Consider the following 18,414-nt stretch of genomic DNA (forward strand, 5'->3'; position numbering starts at 1 on the left):
AAAAAAACAAAACAACAACAGTTGTGTATGTGTGCGTGGAATAATCCTCCTCCTCCTCTGCTGTTTTCATCTAATTAAGGGTCATTCTGTCTCTTGGACACATTAGGACAGCACACCCATCCCAACCAACATAATTAAATGTTTCTTTGCGCTTGCCATCTGGAGACCTCATCTCTTTATACATGCATGTCAAATTGATTCACTAATAATGTTTATGTTTCTTCCTGATGCTTTATTATCATCCAGGATTAGCTGTTTATGCATATTCTGATTTCATCACACACACCGAGCATTAGCATCAGCACAAAGCAGCCAAACAATGATGCACTTCAGAGTAAAGTGAACTGTTTCATGTATAAATAATCACATATTTGTGACGTTTTGGTTTCCCTAAACTGGCCCTAATTCACTGAAATATTTCCTATTTTTCTGCTCAAACAGCAGAATAAACACGTTTTAATAGTCAACAACATTTCTCTCGTGGTGTGTTGCATGAATAAAACCCCCAGGTTGATTCAATAAGCAGACATCTGCTGTTTGCTGTTCTTTTTCTCAGCCTTTGTCCAAACATATCATCGTCCTCTCTTCTTTTTCCTGTCAAATGACAGTTGAATTGCAGACATGTGTGAAGTCAGAGAGCCATTCTTCTTTTTTCCCTCCTCTCTGAGTGCAGTTGAGGATTAGCCTGCGCCTGAGTGCCTAGAATGAAGATCACTGCAGCGAGGAGAACCACATTTTCACATTTTAGGAAATAAGGAGAAGCAATCTGCAAGCAGAGGACTCACCCAGCTCCCTGTGGCCTACTATGGGACAAACAGGAACACCACCACCAACGACCAATAATAATTGCACCAAGCAGAGAAATCCTAATGTAAAACTCTAATGTAGGTCTGTGCAATTAATCAAATATGTAATTCAATTCTGGTACCAATCGATTAGAAAAACTGCAGTAAAAAAATAAAGATAATTACTATTATTTTGTCACATTCGACTCTACAAGCATGCTTATTTTATCATACCTTTTTGAATAATGTGCACTTCTGATTATTTATTTAAATTTTTGGAGTTCTAAAAAGTCACCTAGGAAAAATTGCAGAACAAGGGCAAAACACACCAGTGATATAATCAATTTTCTCAAAGATGCATCGGTTTTTGTTTCCTCAAGGCCCTTTTTCTGTCTGGAAACGGAAACTGAAATTCACTAAAATGGATCTCGTCAGTTGGTCTCTCAACGCGATTGATAAATTTTTTTCAACGATGAGAACGGGGGAAGGGGCTCCCGGATGCCCCTCCGGGACAGACCCAGTTGGACACATCATGGACTCCTGGAAACAGTGGAACTTGATCTGTCTTTCTCAGCTGTCTGTGGAGGACTCTGAAGACGTGTGGATATTCGTGGTGTTGGTGTCAGATTTCCTGCTCTTTGGTCTTGGAGGCTACCTGGCTTACCGGAAAATTAACGAGCTGTCGAGGAATATTGGCCTGATCCCGGAGCTCAGAGATGATTTGCACCGCGCTGTGAATTCACACACTCAAATGATTGTTGAGATGAATCGTAAGCTTGGAACTTTGGCCGAGATTCATTCATTGGCACAAAAGATGGATGCCATCAAGGAGAGAGTGGACGAATCAGCACGGATTGGGATAGATTCATGTCCATTATTGGGATTTTGAGAGGTTGAGGACCAACAAACTGCAAGACAAGAGAGGAAATTATTTCTGTCTGGCCCCAAAACAATTTCTAATCGGAATCTGGCGCCCTTGAGCCTGCAAGGCTCCAACGAAAACTCCCCCCTCAGAAGATATGTGGGATGTGCCATCGCTATGGCAACTCAACTCTGTCTCCTTTCCCAGCCTGGGTGGGACTGCGGGAAGGCCGCTGAAACGTTCCAGGGTTACTGCAACCCTCCAACCCTCAATGCTCCTCCTCCTATCCACACTGAGGTGACATGCGCTGCTTATCGTGGCTGCAGGAACTGAAGTGGGGATAGTCCCAACAAACCACCCCACCTAGTGGACACTTATGTTGTCTGAAGTCTGTTGCATATCTGTCTGAGGTGTTTTTTTGCAGAGCAAAGCTGCCCTCCTGGTGGAGGGTAACTCTGAAGTGCCTTTTTTTTCTCTCGACCTGAACCAATCCTCATGTAAAACCCTCTGATCTCTATTAAGGTAGCACGACTCAGGATTGCGAATGACCACAGTCACCAATTCTTGTCATGTGTCTTGCTCATGTAGGTCTGATCCCTGAATTGTGTGTACTGAAACTCTAATTTCCCTCTGGGATTAATAATTTCTCTCTGGGATTAATAAAGTATCTTTGATTTGATTTAGAAGATTTTGAATGCAGATCTCCTGTACACATTTAACCTGTCAGTGCAGGTGATTGGCTTATGCCTTTTTATTCAAATAACCATATAACAGGATACAGCTTTTATTGTGAAAAGAAAAACTTAGGGCAAAACATTAATAAATAAAACAGAAACATGGAAAATGCCTTTGTTGTTTGCAATTGTGAGTTTACAGTATAGAAATAGAACTTTTGCTTGGCAATGAAGCCATTGACAGAAAAAAAGACATTTTATAAGTTTAATTCCTCGTTTTAATGTTATTTAAACAGTATTTTATGGAAATTTCTCTCTCTCTCTCTCTCTCTCTCTCTCTCTCTCTCTCTCTCTCGCTCTCTCTCTCTCGCTCTCTCTCTCTCTCTCTCTCTCTCTCTCTCTCTCTCTCGCTCTCTCTCTCTACAATGTAGACTGTGGAAATAATCCATGCAGTTAGATTTTTAAGCATCAATGCTGCTGACTTCCAAAGTGAATGATCAGACTCCCATTGCAGCTTTTCTCTGTTTTCTTAAGTACTTTGCTGTCAGTCGATTAGAAAATTGAGTCTAATTGTTTGGTGTTTATGTTCGTTTATTGTCTAAATGTTGTAAAAATCTTTCTTTTGTTCTTAACCTAAACATGTCTGTTAAAAGAGACTTCTGCAGTAGTCTATGCTAAGTCGATTTTAATTAAGGTTTATTAAAGTAATACTAAGTTTTGACAACTAAACAACACTGAAACAGTCCAATCCTGACCCTCAAGGGACCACCATCCTGCTTCAACACACCCAATTTTAATCATTGGATATTTACCAGGCCTTCGCAGAGCTAGATGACCTGCTAAACTAGCAACTTACTCGTTCAATCAGGTGGGTTGGAGCAAGAAACAACAAAAACATGCTGGACCCTCGTGGACCAGGAATGAACGCTAAAATATTTAAGTGAAAGCCTAGAAATCAAGACATTCTGAGTATTTTAGGCTTAAAATATTTTTTTACTCTTGATATGAAGATTTGAAAGTATACACTTCCAAATTAATACAAAACATTCAACTATATTATATGAACTAACATAGTAAGCAGATCATAATATAGAATCTAGTGTTTGAGTTTCACTTTCTTGTGGATTTTCTTTTATAAAGGATAAGTAAATGAGATGTTTTCAAACTCACTGAGTAATCATGTTAAATAACATAACTGACCAAAATTATTACATCCATAAAGGAGCAGCCCTACTCTGAGTGGCATCAGTCATGCCATCTTACATAATTCTAGGAAGAAAGGTGGTCGGTTAGGGATGAGCGAGTACACCACTATCTGTATCTGTACTTGGTGTGGGCGTGGCCTAACCCGGAAGTGGGTGTAGTTTAACATGAAGTAGGCGTGGTTTACATCAATACATTATTTTAAGTCTAAAATTCATATGGATTGATCAGAAGTTGCTATGTGTATTGTTTATTTTACAGAGCAGCCTCAGAACTGAGATGAACTATTTTTGAACTATTACGGAACAAGTTTTTCAATAAAATCAGAACATTACTATTTAAGTGCATGAATTAATACATCTAAACTCATGCAGTAGGAACTAGGAAATATGAAATACTAGAACCAGACACAACTTTTTATTTTATTTTTATTTGATTATTTAAATTATAAATAATTTAAATAATTCTCAGCTGAAGTACCCTTAGTATCACTCATTGTATGAGAGAGAGAGAGAGAGAGAGAGAGAGAGAGAGAGAGAGAGAGAGAGAGAGAGAGAGAGAGAGAGAGAGAGAGAGAGAGAGAGAGAGAGAGAGAGAGAGAGAGAGAGAGAGAGAGAACCCGAGTGACCGACGCAGCAGGAGCCGTTTTCAGCTCTGTCTTGTCAAATGCACCACGTACGTTACGAAAAAAGTATCTTTAAATATTAAACTGAAAAAGAGGCGAGCTGAAGAAAACCTAGGGAGTTCTGAAGAAACGTGAGCAACAGTGAAGCAAGCACAGCGAGATCCGTTACTGTGTGTGTGTGTGTGTGTGTGTGTGTGTGTGTGTGTGTGTGTGTGTGTGTGTGTGTGTGTGTGTGTGTGTGTGGATGGGCCGGACGCGGTCTGAGCTCCCAGCTGCAAAGTTTTGTGTGTAGGGAGTGGCGGGCGCTCTATGTGACTGGCCAATCACAGATTGTGAAGACCGTCAGTTACCCAATGAGGATTTTCCATCAGCACGATTACAGATATTTACGAGTTTTACTCGTTTCATGCTCGTATTTGTCAAAAATGCTTTATCCGTACCGGATACTCGTCTGAAACGAGTATCCGGCTCATCCCTATGGTCGCCTTTGCACCATGGGGCTGCTTCTCTCAGAGTAAAATCCAACATTTTAGTTGAAAGTTAATTTGATGTGCAGGCCTTTTCTCTCTGTCAGACTTAATCCACTCTTTCATAGCTGCTTTCCCAGAACGGCAGACAACCTGGGAGGCATTCATTAATTACTGAGAATGAAACATTTTTTGGACACAGAGAAGAGCAGACAGATATACGTAATGTAAAAAGAAAGGAACACACACACCTTTAAAAATGAGACCCACATTTGTGCATCACAAGATAAAAAAAGCTTGTACAACGCTGACTCTACAACAACAGAACAGCTTGTTCTGTTTGTAACCCTTTTCTCAATAAACTAGAAGAGCAAGAAAAATGCCGAGTAAGCTTTTCAAAAGCAGTTTCCCTGGGATGAAAACAATCCTTTTCTTTTAAGTGTAAGTCAATTCTGTGAAAATTCCTACCTTTCCCACATACTGAGCATCTGGTCCCATGTGTTCTTCTAAAACAAAGAACTGGTTCCAGATCCAGCCACGTTTGGGCCTATGGTGCACCTCCGTCTCCCCGTTGGCCAGTTTGGTCTGGTTCTTGGAGGGCACTTTAGTGGGGACATGGTGGCCGGTCCCAGAGCACCTCTGGATGAAGCAGAGACAGACCAAAAAGGGACAGAGGCAAGAGGTGGTGGATATCCTCATGGTGGCGTACACGTATGGAAATGTATCCTTGTGTTCTGAGGCGGCAAGGTCCTCCCACCGCCGCCGCAGCCGCCACCACTAGCAGCCACCGCTGCTGACGGGTCCCAGCAAAGAGTAAAAAAAAATCAAAGATTCAAATCCAAAATATGGAAATATTGGTCCAAAGAGTTCCTTTAAGCTTCATGGCGGGACGACAAAGGGTTTTCCAAAAAAAAAAAAAAAAAAAAAAAAAAAAAGAAAAAGAAAAAAAAACAGCAAAGCTTTGTTTACATTGTGTTTTTATCCAGACTTTGAGTGGCTGTTCAAACAGGCGTGAACTTGAAGGGAGTTCTACCAAGAGTGGAGGTTAATCCCAAAAGCCATTCTGGATGTCCTAGAAGACAGAAGAACAAGAACAGAGTTAGAGATTAATTTGATGGACATTCGAGGCTAAATGTCTCCTAATTCCCTCCAATTAAATTGGAACTCGTAAATCTGTACTGATGTGAACTTCAAACTAGCCGACCGCGAGAACACACAGGCAGCAATAAAATTCCCTGCACTGCTCCTTCCATTTGTCCCGTTATGCCGATGATGCAAATATCTTTGGACTTAAGGAGTTACTTTGCTATTAAAAGGTCGTCTAAGCTTATAATGTCAGTGTGCTGCTTGGTGACTGATACTGCCCTCTGAGTCGTGAATCACAGCCGTGAAGCGTTGGCACTCTGCCCCCAAGGATGACTCGACTTTATTAAAAATAACTGAAGAAGGCTTGATTTGGATGTTTTAACACAGCCGGGCTCATGACGAAGCTCGGAGCATATGTCGTGTGCGGTGAGTAATAAGAGAGGCAGTGAAAAAAAACTAAGATGAGAACAGACATTAAACGACTCAAAAAGAAAAAAAAAGAATTTTTTTTTGCTTTAAATGACAAAATAAAAGACAGCTTAGCTTTTGTTTTATGAAATGTTTGTAAGTGAAAGATCTTGGCGATAAAACTAGCAATTCTACCTAGGTGAGCATTTCAGACATGCTCTGTCAGCCTGAGCATTCCTTTGGAAAAATATGCATTCCAGGTAGACCTGAAAGTATCAAGAGAGTAAATTCTCTGCTCTTGAGGTGGATTTTTAACTTAGATGTGCCTTTTTAGGTCTTGCTGAAGCGTGAAATCAGTTCTGTTTTGCTATGAAAAATGCATCATTTGACCTTGCTGTTGTGAGAAGTCCTTTATTTTGATGCCTTTACAAAAAAAATGTGACGTCTTAAGATATAAAAACGAGACAGAATCTCATGTATTGCCCAAATACTCTCTGTGTAGCTGCCCTTGACTGACTCTACTGTCAGTTTGTGGCGCAGCACCTATAGAAAATGTATGGAGCAGAAAAAAAGAGCATCGTCAATGTTTAAACGTTTTTTAAAACATGATTGTGAAAAATCCTTGGGTCAGAAATCTGTGATCAGCAACCAGTGTTTGCCTTTCACAATAAAAGTCAATATTACATTAGGAAAAGGGCCAGATTGTATGTTTTATGATGGTAAGAAGACCATTTATCAAGGATCACAGTTTTCAGAACATCAACAAGTTTGACCAGGTGTATGCAGCATTTGGTCCACATTCTTTGTTGGTTGTTTTTTAGTTTCTTCTTCTAATATGTCCTCTATCTGACATTAATAATGAGCTCACTGCTCTTCACTTTAAAGGATGTTTGATGAAACAGCTTGACAATTAGATCAAAGGAAAATAAAATTCAAAGGATGAGGATTGGCAGCAAAATTTCCAACAGTGACCACATTGGAAGCAAAACATGGGGATTGATTCACATTTACAGAGCTCTGGAGTCTTCTAATGGCCAAGATGTGTGGTTAAAATTACAAACTCAATGACTATCCCAGTGCACACTGAATGTCAAGAGCTACATGCTAACAGGATAACATGATCAGCCATAAAACAAGTAGAATGAGTTTAAGGTACCTATGTGCGCAAAGTCCAAGACCATGGCTCTCAACCGGGAAGACGCGGATGACATTATCCAGGTTGGATAATAAGAGGAGTTCAGTGCCTGCCCCCTAATCGGAGGGTTGCAGTTCAGGCGTCCTTGGGCAAGGCACCTCACTGTCCTTGCTTTCTGGTGGTGGTCAGAGGGACTAATGATGTCTGCATACAGCAACCTCGCCTCTGTCAGTGTGCCCCAGGGCAGCTGTGTCAACTGTAGCTCATCACCAGCAGTGAGTGAATGTGACTGTGAATGGGTGAATGACTGCTGTGTTGTAAAGCACCTTGGGGGGGGGGGGGGGGGTTCTAGGGCTCTAGAAGGTGCTAAATGGCTGCTCATCCTGAGAAGATATAGGATGCAGTGGTAGGATGTTGCTCCTGACTGGTGTAGTGAACAGTGAACAAAGAGCTGAGCCAAAAGCGTAAGTTCTGGTTTTACTGGTCCACCTAAATTCCAACCCTCATCAAGGGTAACACAGTTTGGAAGAAGATCCCAGCTCCAAGCAGCTTAAACGAACTTCCTCCATGGGGTAACATAGCTCTAGAGATTTGATGAGGAGCTCTGAACTGGAGAAGAGAAGAGCTAAGAATAGAGTTGCTGCTCCTTCAGCCAAGATAGTTAGGAAATCCAAAGGTGGGCCCATGAACTCATCTGCCTGGGAATGCATAGGCATCCTCCCTCCCTCTCGGGATAGGGATGCATGGTTGTCCCTTTGGAAAACTTGGATAAGTAGGTAGAAAGAATGTATGTAAGTTCACTTATACGCCATAGACAGGCACTTGGATGCGCCTTTGATCCAGTGACTAATCCACAACCATCAACATCGGTATGAATTTGATACAAATTGAGAACTGATGTAAAATGTGTCACTCATGTCTATATACTGGTGAAGGTTCTCAGTCATCCAGGTCATGGTAATCCAAAAGGGTTTGAATGAAGGCAACCGGACTTCTTATGGGAGTCAAGCTTATTACCTAATAAACTTATAACCTCCAAAACAGTTTCAGTCTTGGTCTCACCCTCGTGCATCTAATCAAAACAACCATTCCCATACAATAGAGCCTAACGACTCCAACGACTCCTCAGGAGATAGGGAGGAGGGGTATTCATAGGTAGTTTCAGCTCAGTTTAAAAGCTTGACTCCCACATTTCAGTCAAAATTGACAAAACTCCTCCGACGTGAAGCGAAACATCTTCAAAAACCAAATAAGTCCAGTTGCCTTCATTCAAACCCATTTCAATCACTGCCACCAATACACAAACCAACATAAAAGCAAGTAAGAATCGTAATTAGATCACTTTTCTTATTGCATAAAACAGGATAAGCGATGTAGGCCGCATCACTTAATTTATGATGCAGGTGTGCTCACAAAAAAGCTGCTGACTCTAGACGATTGGGTGTAGCTTGGGTGAATGCATGTCACCAGAAAGCTTTGCAGCTATACATCATTCACTCCACTGGAAAAGAAGTAAGACGGACGCAAAGTGCCTGAACTGTAAAATAAAGAATTCAAGTCAATTCTGATAGAAAAAGTGAGAAAACCTGCTTCCTCCTCCTCTTCCCATTAATAGGATGTAGCACAGTTTTAAATAGTCCCCCTTGAAGCACGGAAAGCAGAATAGCAGCTTTGTGGGGATTATTGAGACGACAAATACACGCTTTTGATATTTAACAGGATATATGAGCTGAAAGACTTCAAAGTTTGCAGCTCTGCTTCTCTTATAATGCAACATCAGAGGGAAACGCTGAAAAGGGGGGTAATAATGGAAGCTCTGATTGTCACATACTATGAAGAATAATCAGAAAATATACTTTTGCATAAAAAATAATCAAAATGTCTCGAATTTTTTGACGAATCCCAACGTTTCTAACATTTGCTTGCACACTGTGCAGCTCAGTTGGATGAGCACAGGATTGTTGGTGGTGTTGACTAAGTACAGCGGCTGTAGTGGCTAATAACCACCGTCAGCCAAAGCAAAGTCTGTTCCATCAACTCGGATTAAAGCGGTGGAGGATAAATACAACACGTGTAATCTGGGAGATGATTCTCATCTACACAAGGTTGAGCTACGCCCAAATCCTGCTTCCCGTACTGTTGTATTTTAAATGATGCCAAACACACAGAGGATTCTAATGAAGCGGATGTTTCCAGTAAGCTGCTGCTGATATTTTATAGTATGGGTTGGTTTTTCCTGATTTTATAATACGATCTAGATTTTTCCGCAAAGTGCCTTTGAGAAAGTCGTGGCACCTCAGTGAGTCACAAAGAGAGCATCTTATTTTTTTCCAGTGGTTTCCCTTTAGCCTCCCGGCGCTCTCTTCAATCAGTCTCCTAATTGTCTGGTTATCACGCTGATCCCAAGCAAAATACATTTCAGGGAGCCATGAAATCAGTGGCATCTGGCTCCTTCAACAAAAAATAATTTCTCACTTTACACGATGATGAGACTGTTGTGAGCGGGGCTCGGCGACAGTCAGAGCAGATCTTAACACGATGGGTTATACACAGCAGCAGCCACACTTTCTTATTCCTGGAGAAGAGGAAGTGCAGACATGAGTACATTAAAGACGCACTCATGTAATTTACGCTGTAAATGAGTTTGCTGCTGCTGTTACTTCATTAAAACTATCTTAATTTTCAACTATAATAACACATAGTGCAACTGGCATTTGTATTTGTCAGGATAATGAGATGTTTTGTGTAAGTCAGACCTTACATGCCGCCGGTGAAGCACTTACCGAATCCAAAAAGAGTTGTTACAAAGTGTTTTGCAAGAAAATAACCTTTTTGAAAACCTACCAAAAATATGTGAGTAAAATATCATGAAGGGGTGGATGAGATGTAGATCTTGAAAAACCTTTTGGCAGTCTGCTGGAGCAAATAGATACACCAAGAGAAGGGAAAACAGGTATTAACAAGTGCTGCATTCCCTTCATTCAGCTGTGCACGCGGGTCTGGTACTTATCGGGTGTGATCTGGTGCTGATCAGGTATGGTCTGATTTGTTCCATCTGTGAAACGAGGAAAAAGTTACTGAATGGAATGCAACCCTGATAAAACACCATACTTTTGGTGAAATAGGCCAGTCCTAACCCTCGCACTAACCCTAGAGCATGATCCGGCTGAAGTTAAAGTCCCGTTAGTTGTCACACACACTGATGTGTGTACGAAATTTGTTCTCCGCATTTGACCCATCCCTTGGGGGAGCGGTGAGCTGCAGACACAGCCACGCTTGGGAACCATTTGGTGGTTTAACCCCCCAATCCAACCCCCTTAATGCTGAGTGTCAAGCGGGGAGGCATTGGGTCCCATTTTTTCAAAGTCTTTGGTATGACTAGACTGGGAAAGAACAAGTTTAAGGTTTCAGGCCCAGACCATTTTAAAAGTGACACACTCATGCCTCGTTTACTGTCACAAAGAAAGAGCTGAGCCAGAAGGCAAATCTTGATTTACCGGTCGACCTACATTCCTACCATCACCTATGGTCATGAGCTTTGGGTTGTGACCAAAAGAATGAGATTGCAGATACAAGCAGCTGAAATGAGTTTTCTCCTCAGGGTGTCTGGGCTCTCCCTTACAGATCGGCCCTCCGCTGGGAGTAGATCTGCTGCTCCTCCACACCAAGAGGAGCCAGGTGAGGATGTTTAGGATGCCTTCTGAGCACCTCTCTGGTGAGGTTTTCCAGGCATGTCCAACCAGCAGTAGACCAAAATGAAAACCCAGGACACAATGGAGGGAGAATGTTTCTCAGGGATTCCTGAGGATCCCCGGAGGAGTTGAACTAAGTGGCTGGGGAGAGGGAAGCCTGGGCCACCCTGCTTATGGGCTCGACACACGGGAGGCGACAAACAACCGCGATCAGCGAAATTCATCACTGTCACTTTTATTACCTGACACACGGGAGGCGACCCGCGCCAGCGTCCAGCCGTCTACGCGATCTGTTCCATGGCGAAATCGAAACTTCCGTTGTTTTTATTGGCTGTGTCAGGTTGGAGGGAATTAAAAAAGCGTTAGATATGATGTTTCACAAGGTGCTGCTAGAGTTATGTGAAATCTTATTTCTGATTTTACTATATAAAAAAAAAAACAGCGAATGGGTTCATCCCGTATTACAAACCAGGGCTATTCTCTGTCTATCGGGACATGCTTCAATTTATCACACGGTTTGGACCTCAGAGTAAGATGAACACAGTCACAAAAGGAGAAACGGAGTCCATGTTTGCTCGGAGATGTACGGAGCAACCCGTCCGCTCATTGGTCAGTGAATGAAACCTCCGTTGATTGGTCCTCGTCCGAGCGACAGCGATGAAAAGTTGAAAATATTTTAACTTTCTGGGATCGCGTCTCTGAGTCGCCTGTGCACGACACGTGCACTAGCGCAAAATTTCACACGCACGTTTTTCGCGTTTCACTTAGTAGGAGGGAGACCCGCGATTAACGCTTTGTCACGCATGTCTCATTGAAAATGAATGGAGGAGAGGCGATGTCGCCTCCTGTTTGTCGAGCCCATTAGGCTGCTGCCCCTGCGACGCGACCCTGGATATGTGCAGGATAATGAATTAACGGATGAAAGGATCTTTGGTCTTTGCGGAAGCCGCAAGGAGTCCGGATCATATTTGTTCCACATTCGGTGTAAATGAGGCATAGGCCTAATTACTTCCTGTCATGATCCGCCCCGGCCTCCCTGACTGTGTCTCTCCTGCCTTGATTAACCGTATTGTTCTCACCTGTCCCTCGTTACTCTGCCCATGTGTTCCTGATTTTTCTGTGTATTTATACCTCCCTCCTTGTTGCTGTCTTCGTCAGATCATTGTTTGTTCATGCGTGTTTTGTCCCGTCTCTCCCGTTCCACCATTAAACCATTTTTATTTTTTCATCCGTGCCTGCTTTCTTGCCTCCTGAGCCCTCCACCACACTTGGTCCGCCATCTCCACCCTCACATCATGACACTTCCTATAATATTGTTTTGATAATTATTTATTCAATGTAAACTGGAATCAGTTTAAATATTTAATAGTAAGTCTGAATTGAACAAAAATTGGAATTTGCTGGATTGTCCTTAAGTAGAGTTTAAAACAACTGAATTTTCCTGTTTTTAGTGACCGTTAGGAAAACTAGGTACAGATTAGATTTTAAATTAGGGATGAGCCGGATACTTGTTTCAGATGAGAATCCGGTACGGATAAAGCATTTTTGACGAATACGAGCATGAAACGAGTAAAACTCGTAAATATCTGTAATTGTGCTGAAGGAAAATCCTCATTGGGTAACTGACTATCTTCACGCTCTGTGATAGGCCAGTCACATAGAGCGCCCGCCCCTCCCTACACACAAAACTCTGCAGCCAGGAGCTCAGTCCACGTCCGGTCCATCCACGCACACACACACACACACAGTAACGAATTTCTCTGTGCTTGCTTCACTGTTGCTCACGTTTCTTCAGAATTCCCTAGGTTTTCTTCAGCTCGCCTCTTTTTAAAGTTACTTTAAAGTTATTTAAAGGTACTTTTTTGTAACGTACGTGGCGCATTTGACAAGACAGAGCTGAAAACGGATCGAGCTGCGTCAGTCACTGCTTCCGCTCTGGTCGGGTTTTTTTTCCTATCTCTTTCTCCTCTTCCTCAGGATCCACTCCCTCTTTCCTATTCACTCTTTCTCTTTCTTAAATTTTTTTAATCACAATTGTCTATTTTTTGCTCATTTTAAATATATATTAATCTGTTATGTATATATATATATATATATATATATATATATATATATATATATATATATATATGGAGAGAGAGAGAAAGAATTAAGCTAGTTTATAATTAAAATTACCATTGAAAGGCAGTCAAATTAATACTTAATTTGTAATTTAAAATTTTACTTAGGTTAAGTTTTAAATATTAAGTAAATTGAACCAATATTTAAAAACAGATAGCAGCCTTGTTTTAAGTTATATGTACCTAGCATTACAGGATTATCTTTTTAACTTTCTTATGTGGATTCAATTGTAGCTTACTAACAATTTTAATAATATTTATTCAATTTTGCATGTCACTGAAACAGCTTTAATGTTCAGGACAACTTATTTCATTTTAGTTTGATTAGTTAATTGATAAGGTATATTAAAGAGATTTGATTGGTTTTACATTTACTCATTATTTTTAAGTGTAAAAATGTTGCACCAAGAAATTTAAGTAAACGTCAGTTATCCTTTTTAGAGTGGTTCTAAAACCAAAACTCGAGATTCTTACACTCACTCTTCAATTTTCTCAACCACTTTTCCTGAGTAGGGCTTAAAGGAGCCCAATCAAAGGTTCGCCTTGTGCCCAATTTAAGACTTCAGCCACAGCACAGCCAGCCGTTTTTCCAATTCAAACACAGCCACTGATGGCACAGTTTTAATGGACTAGATGACAAAGTGAAATGTTGAAAACAGAGCCACTCTGCTCCTTGATTCCTTCCTGCAGCGAGGGAGAACAAGCTCCTGTCATCTGCTGCTAATAGATAATGTTTGGCTCTCCTGCTGAGAATTAATTCGTTGCATTTAGAGTTTTTACAGCTTCAGCTTTGTGCCGATGTCAAACAGCAGAAACACAAGTGGGGAGGTTCAAAACAGCAAACCCTCCTTCCAACCCCAGAACAAAGATGGGCCAGCCACAGAGAGACGGCCGCGGCTAAAGAGCTTGTTGGCTTTTCACCTCAGCAGAAAGGAACAAATCAAAACGTTTTCCATCCATTTACAGGACCTGTTTGTCGGCCGTGGTCTCAGGCGACGTCTCACTGAGCTCGAGTGCAGACAGTAAACAGGAGGGCTGCGGTGAGTAGTGGAAACTTCAAACAGAATATAAAAAGAAACAAAAGTTGCACAGAAAGACGTTTTGTTTTTATGGTTTTAAATCAGAATAAAACATAACTCTGAAATCCTCCAGGGGCATGAACATGAATTTATTCTAATGCTTCTGCTGATTTAAACATCATTCTACAAGAATTTGTTTTCTGTGGAAGGAAATGTGCATCCAACAGATAGATGATGGGCTAAAAAAAAAACGTTAGAAGAATGCGCCACATATGAGAACTTGATTCTTAAGGGTAAAGGTTGTAGGTGTGCTGCTTTTGAGACGGTTCCTCTAGGTTCATGACCCAGTTTGGTCCAAACTTCAAACACTAAAATAATGTCGTCTTCAGAGGAATAACCGCTTGTAGCCCAAAACATCACCGCTCCTCCACCGTGCTGGTTGCTGAAAGAGCAGCCTGGTTTCACTACGGGTAAACAGCTCTACTTTGGTCCGATCTACCCAAACAACTTTGTTGCATAATTCTTGTGGTTCATTCAGTATTCAGATGGAACTTTCCCAGCCAAGAGTCGAGTTGCCAAGTTCTTTTGGAAACGTTTTCTCCTGCACCAGGACAAAATTCTGCAGTCTTTTTCTAATTGTTCCGACATAAACTTGCACCCGTAACTGAATCTTGTAAGAGTTTGAAAACGTGCTTGGGCCTTTCCTTTCTTTGTTTACAATTTCCATGAACACTGACCTTTGACCTCGAGATTTGCTGGGTGGGTGGTCTTAACTCATTAACTGCCAATGACGACTAAAGTCGTAATTTGCATTTTTTTTACTGTGTGGGCGTCGGACGAGCCCCCGCACCACGAGAACAAACATCTCAGCTCTAAAGCCGATCTTCATCGGCGTACGTCACATGTCACGTGATCAGGAAGCAGAACATCCATGTGTTAGGAGATCGTTTTGGGCCGCTGCTGTAAAAAAAAAAAGTGAGGCGCGAACCGGAAAAGCTTCTGCCGATCGCAATTCAACAACGGATTATAAAAGAACGGATAATGCTCGAAATGCACGGATTCTTCCTGATGTAAGAGGTGAGTCTCCGCTTTGTTTTGGTTGTTTTGGCGTCGACATCATCCTAGCGCGCAACGTTCTGTGACCCTCAAAAATACAGTAAAAACGGTGAGAAACGCTGGCAGCGTATGAGTTTTTTGTTTTCAAATGTGAATAATATTTCTCTCCATAAATCTTTGCACTTCAAACTGTTTGTAAATGACCTTTAACCCTCCTCAGATTGGTGGATAGCAACAGTTGCTGTTCTGAACTAATGTTGTCCCTAGCTGGCATTGTGTTAACACACGCCTGTATGCTCCAGACCAGCAGCTCCTGCTTTTGTAGAGCTGGTCCCACTGATGAGGACCGGTAGATCAATTATTCTGGTTTTCGTTTGATAAATCATTACCCGCCATAGATTAAAGTTCAGTTTGGATCATTTTTTATTAGGTCCTAATAGGTAAAACTCTAGAGGTGAAAGAGGATGGACCTTACCTTTCACCAGGATTTCATTATACAAGTTTTTTTCCTGTCATAAAATAATCAGAACCCAATATTAAAACTAAAGGTAAGTAGATTGAGTTTACTGCACTTTTGGTCACATATTAAAAAACCGGACATAGCATGTCAGAATTGTATTAGCTCTAATTAGATGATCAATTTGACTCATATGGAAGAATAGTTTGAGCCACTGACATAAATCCTGTAGAAAAAAAAAGTTTTAATTGAACTTCAGACTGTGGAGATAAGCCTCACTGACGTGCACTTGTTCTATAAATAAGTGCTTCTCTCCTGCAGAGTTTTGGGCTCTTTGACCCAGATTATTGAGGGTGAATGAAAGCAGATTAGTCTGATCAGCCTCAGGAGTGAGGGCAATCCTCTGAATGTGTGGCACACCCTGGAGGTCCTGCAAAATTAGAGGAGACACAAAGGCTGGAGCTAAATGCCAGCAATCACTGGATTTAGCCAAGCAGACAACAGTATTTTCAGTTTTATCTCACAAAAAATACAAACTGATTCGTGTTTAAACAAACTGGAGGTAGATTTTACCCTACACACCTTCCCTCTTCTATAATCTATGCTGGGATATATGATCTGTTTTTGGATCATCACCTGATCTTAAGGTGATAACTACTCTGTCCACAGCTGACATTTCCATGCACCGGGGGTCATCAGATTATAAACCAGACAGCTCTAAGTACGTCAGCTCACACCTGCCAGGAGGACTCCACATGCATCGCTAGTCACTGCCTGTGAGAAGATCTCATTTCTGCTCCCTGAACGCACCTAATCACAGCTTAAATCACTAAAATACTAAACACTGCAGCTCTGGGACAGGTATAAGGTGTGCACAATTTTGATTTAATAACACCTGGACAATATCACTACAACATAAAACTCAAATTTGTGTTTTTTCTTTTAATTTGGGGTAATTTGATTTACTATTTCACAATTGTGCAGGACTGTGTAATTAATGATTTAATCTTGGTTCTAAATAAAGAGTGATCGTTATCAAAATGACTGCTGCAGTCTGCTTGGCAAGCTCTTATTTGATCATGCTTTCCAAATTCAAGGTTCTTAATTGCTAAAATCTAATTAGAGCTCTTTTAAGATGCATTTTCAGACTTGCCAGCACTTTATTGTGGTGATTTTCAAACATGAGCATTAAAATATCTACGCTCAAGTGTTCTTACTTTTTTACTATCTATTAAAAGAAAATGGTAAATCACACTGAGTTCCCACTTGCATTTCAAACACGTCATTAAAAGTTCAAGCACTCCCAAAGCCTTCAAAATGCCTAATTCAAGCTTTTCAAGCACCTGTAAGCACCCTGTGAGTATCAGGCACTTCCAGCCCTTCCAAAAGGCTACCGTCATTCACAACTTGTGGAGTTTTCAAAAGTGAGCATGCATATTGATGACAGAACAAGGGCAAAACACATAGGCAGTTTCAAATAGAATGTATCTATTATTTTCTAAATGACCCCTCATGCTCTGAGGTGTGACAACCAGCTATATTTTTCTGTACAGATTTATTTACCACTTACTTCTGAAAACAAACAAACAAACAAACAAACACATGTAAATCCCAGCTTTTCTCTGCTTTTACAGCAGCATGTAGTCACTCCTCTAACAGGTAGATGATTGAGTTAATTTATGTGGGATGCTTATGAGTTATTTAGATTATAAAAGCTGTTTAAATCGACCTATACAATGAACAGAAATGAAAGTATTTAGAAAATCCAGAACTGCAACAAACCGGAAAACCCAGGCACCATGAACATGAAAAAAACCAAAAAAAAACAAGAGAAGACAACTGATACACTAGAAGTACTTTACTTTTCTACAGACCCAGACTGCAGCTGTATTGCTTTTATTAAGCATACCCAAACACTCAACACCAATTTCCATATTTCTGCAGACGGATTGAATAATTTCCTCCACCGAGTAAAATTAAGCTCATATTCTAACACCTGCAAAAATGGAATTTTGTTCATATTGTATAACCAAAGGATGGTCGGCACAAAACGACTCCAAGTTCATCTAATAATCATGAGTTGACTATTTCCATATCGCTGCCCTAGGCTTGTCTTCCTGTCAAATCGAGATCTGCAGATCTGCATAGATTTTCTTGCTCTTCTAGGCTGAAATGATGAAGATAAATTTAACTTTCAAGCTGCAGACAGAAACCTTCCTGTGTGCTGTTTAAACAAAGCCGTGACCTGTGGGACAATAAGCTACCTGACTAAGACGTTTGAGAGCAAACAGCGAAAACAAACTGTATGTTTCATATTTTTTGCATGTATTTTCTTGCCATCTTGTCAAGAAGACAATGCAGTTGGGTGACATTTACTTTTGATACCATCTAATTCCAAACTACTGTTTGAACCAAACAGCTGGTGATGTTATTGCTAACAGATTAAGCTCTTGAGCGAGGTATTTTTTCCTTGAAATGTACAAGCAATCATTTATTAACTATATTTTAAAATATTGTTGCAAATTACTGAGCAATTAAATCACAATATTTCCTTCATAAACAGCGAATGTATCGCTGCTTTATGGGCTCGACACACGGGAGGCGACATCGCCTCTCCTCCATTCATTTTCAATGAGACATGCGCGACAAAGCGATAATCGCGGGTCTCCCTCCTACTAAGCGAAACGTGAAAAACGTGCGTGTGAAATTTTGCGCTCGTTCACGTGTCGTGCACAGGCGACCCAGCGACGCGATCCCAGAAAGTTGAAACATTTTCAACTTTTCATCGCTGTCGCTCGGACGAGGACCAATCAACGGAGGTTTCA

General features: G+C 41.1%; 1 protein-coding gene across 1 annotated transcript in view; it reads right to left on the bottom strand.

The window, feature by feature from the left end:
- LOC107383081 (cadherin-18) overlaps positions 1–18,414 on the bottom strand; it is a 164,207-nt gene that overhangs the window by 118,563 nt on the left and 27,230 nt on the right. Inside the window, exon 2 of the mRNA XM_070553262.1 lies at positions 5,085–5,688. Within this exon, the coding sequence (XP_070409363.1) occupies positions 5,085–5,315 (231 nt within the window). The 5' untranslated portion in view covers positions 5,316–5,688. The remainder of the gene's footprint in view (positions 1–5,084; positions 5,689–18,414) is intronic.

The sequence above is a fragment of the Nothobranchius furzeri genome, chromosome 7 (assembly GCF_043380555.1).
Source record: "Nothobranchius furzeri strain GRZ-AD chromosome 7, NfurGRZ-RIMD1, whole genome shotgun sequence".
Lineage (NCBI taxonomy): Eukaryota > Metazoa > Chordata > Actinopteri > Cyprinodontiformes > Nothobranchiidae > Nothobranchius > Nothobranchius furzeri.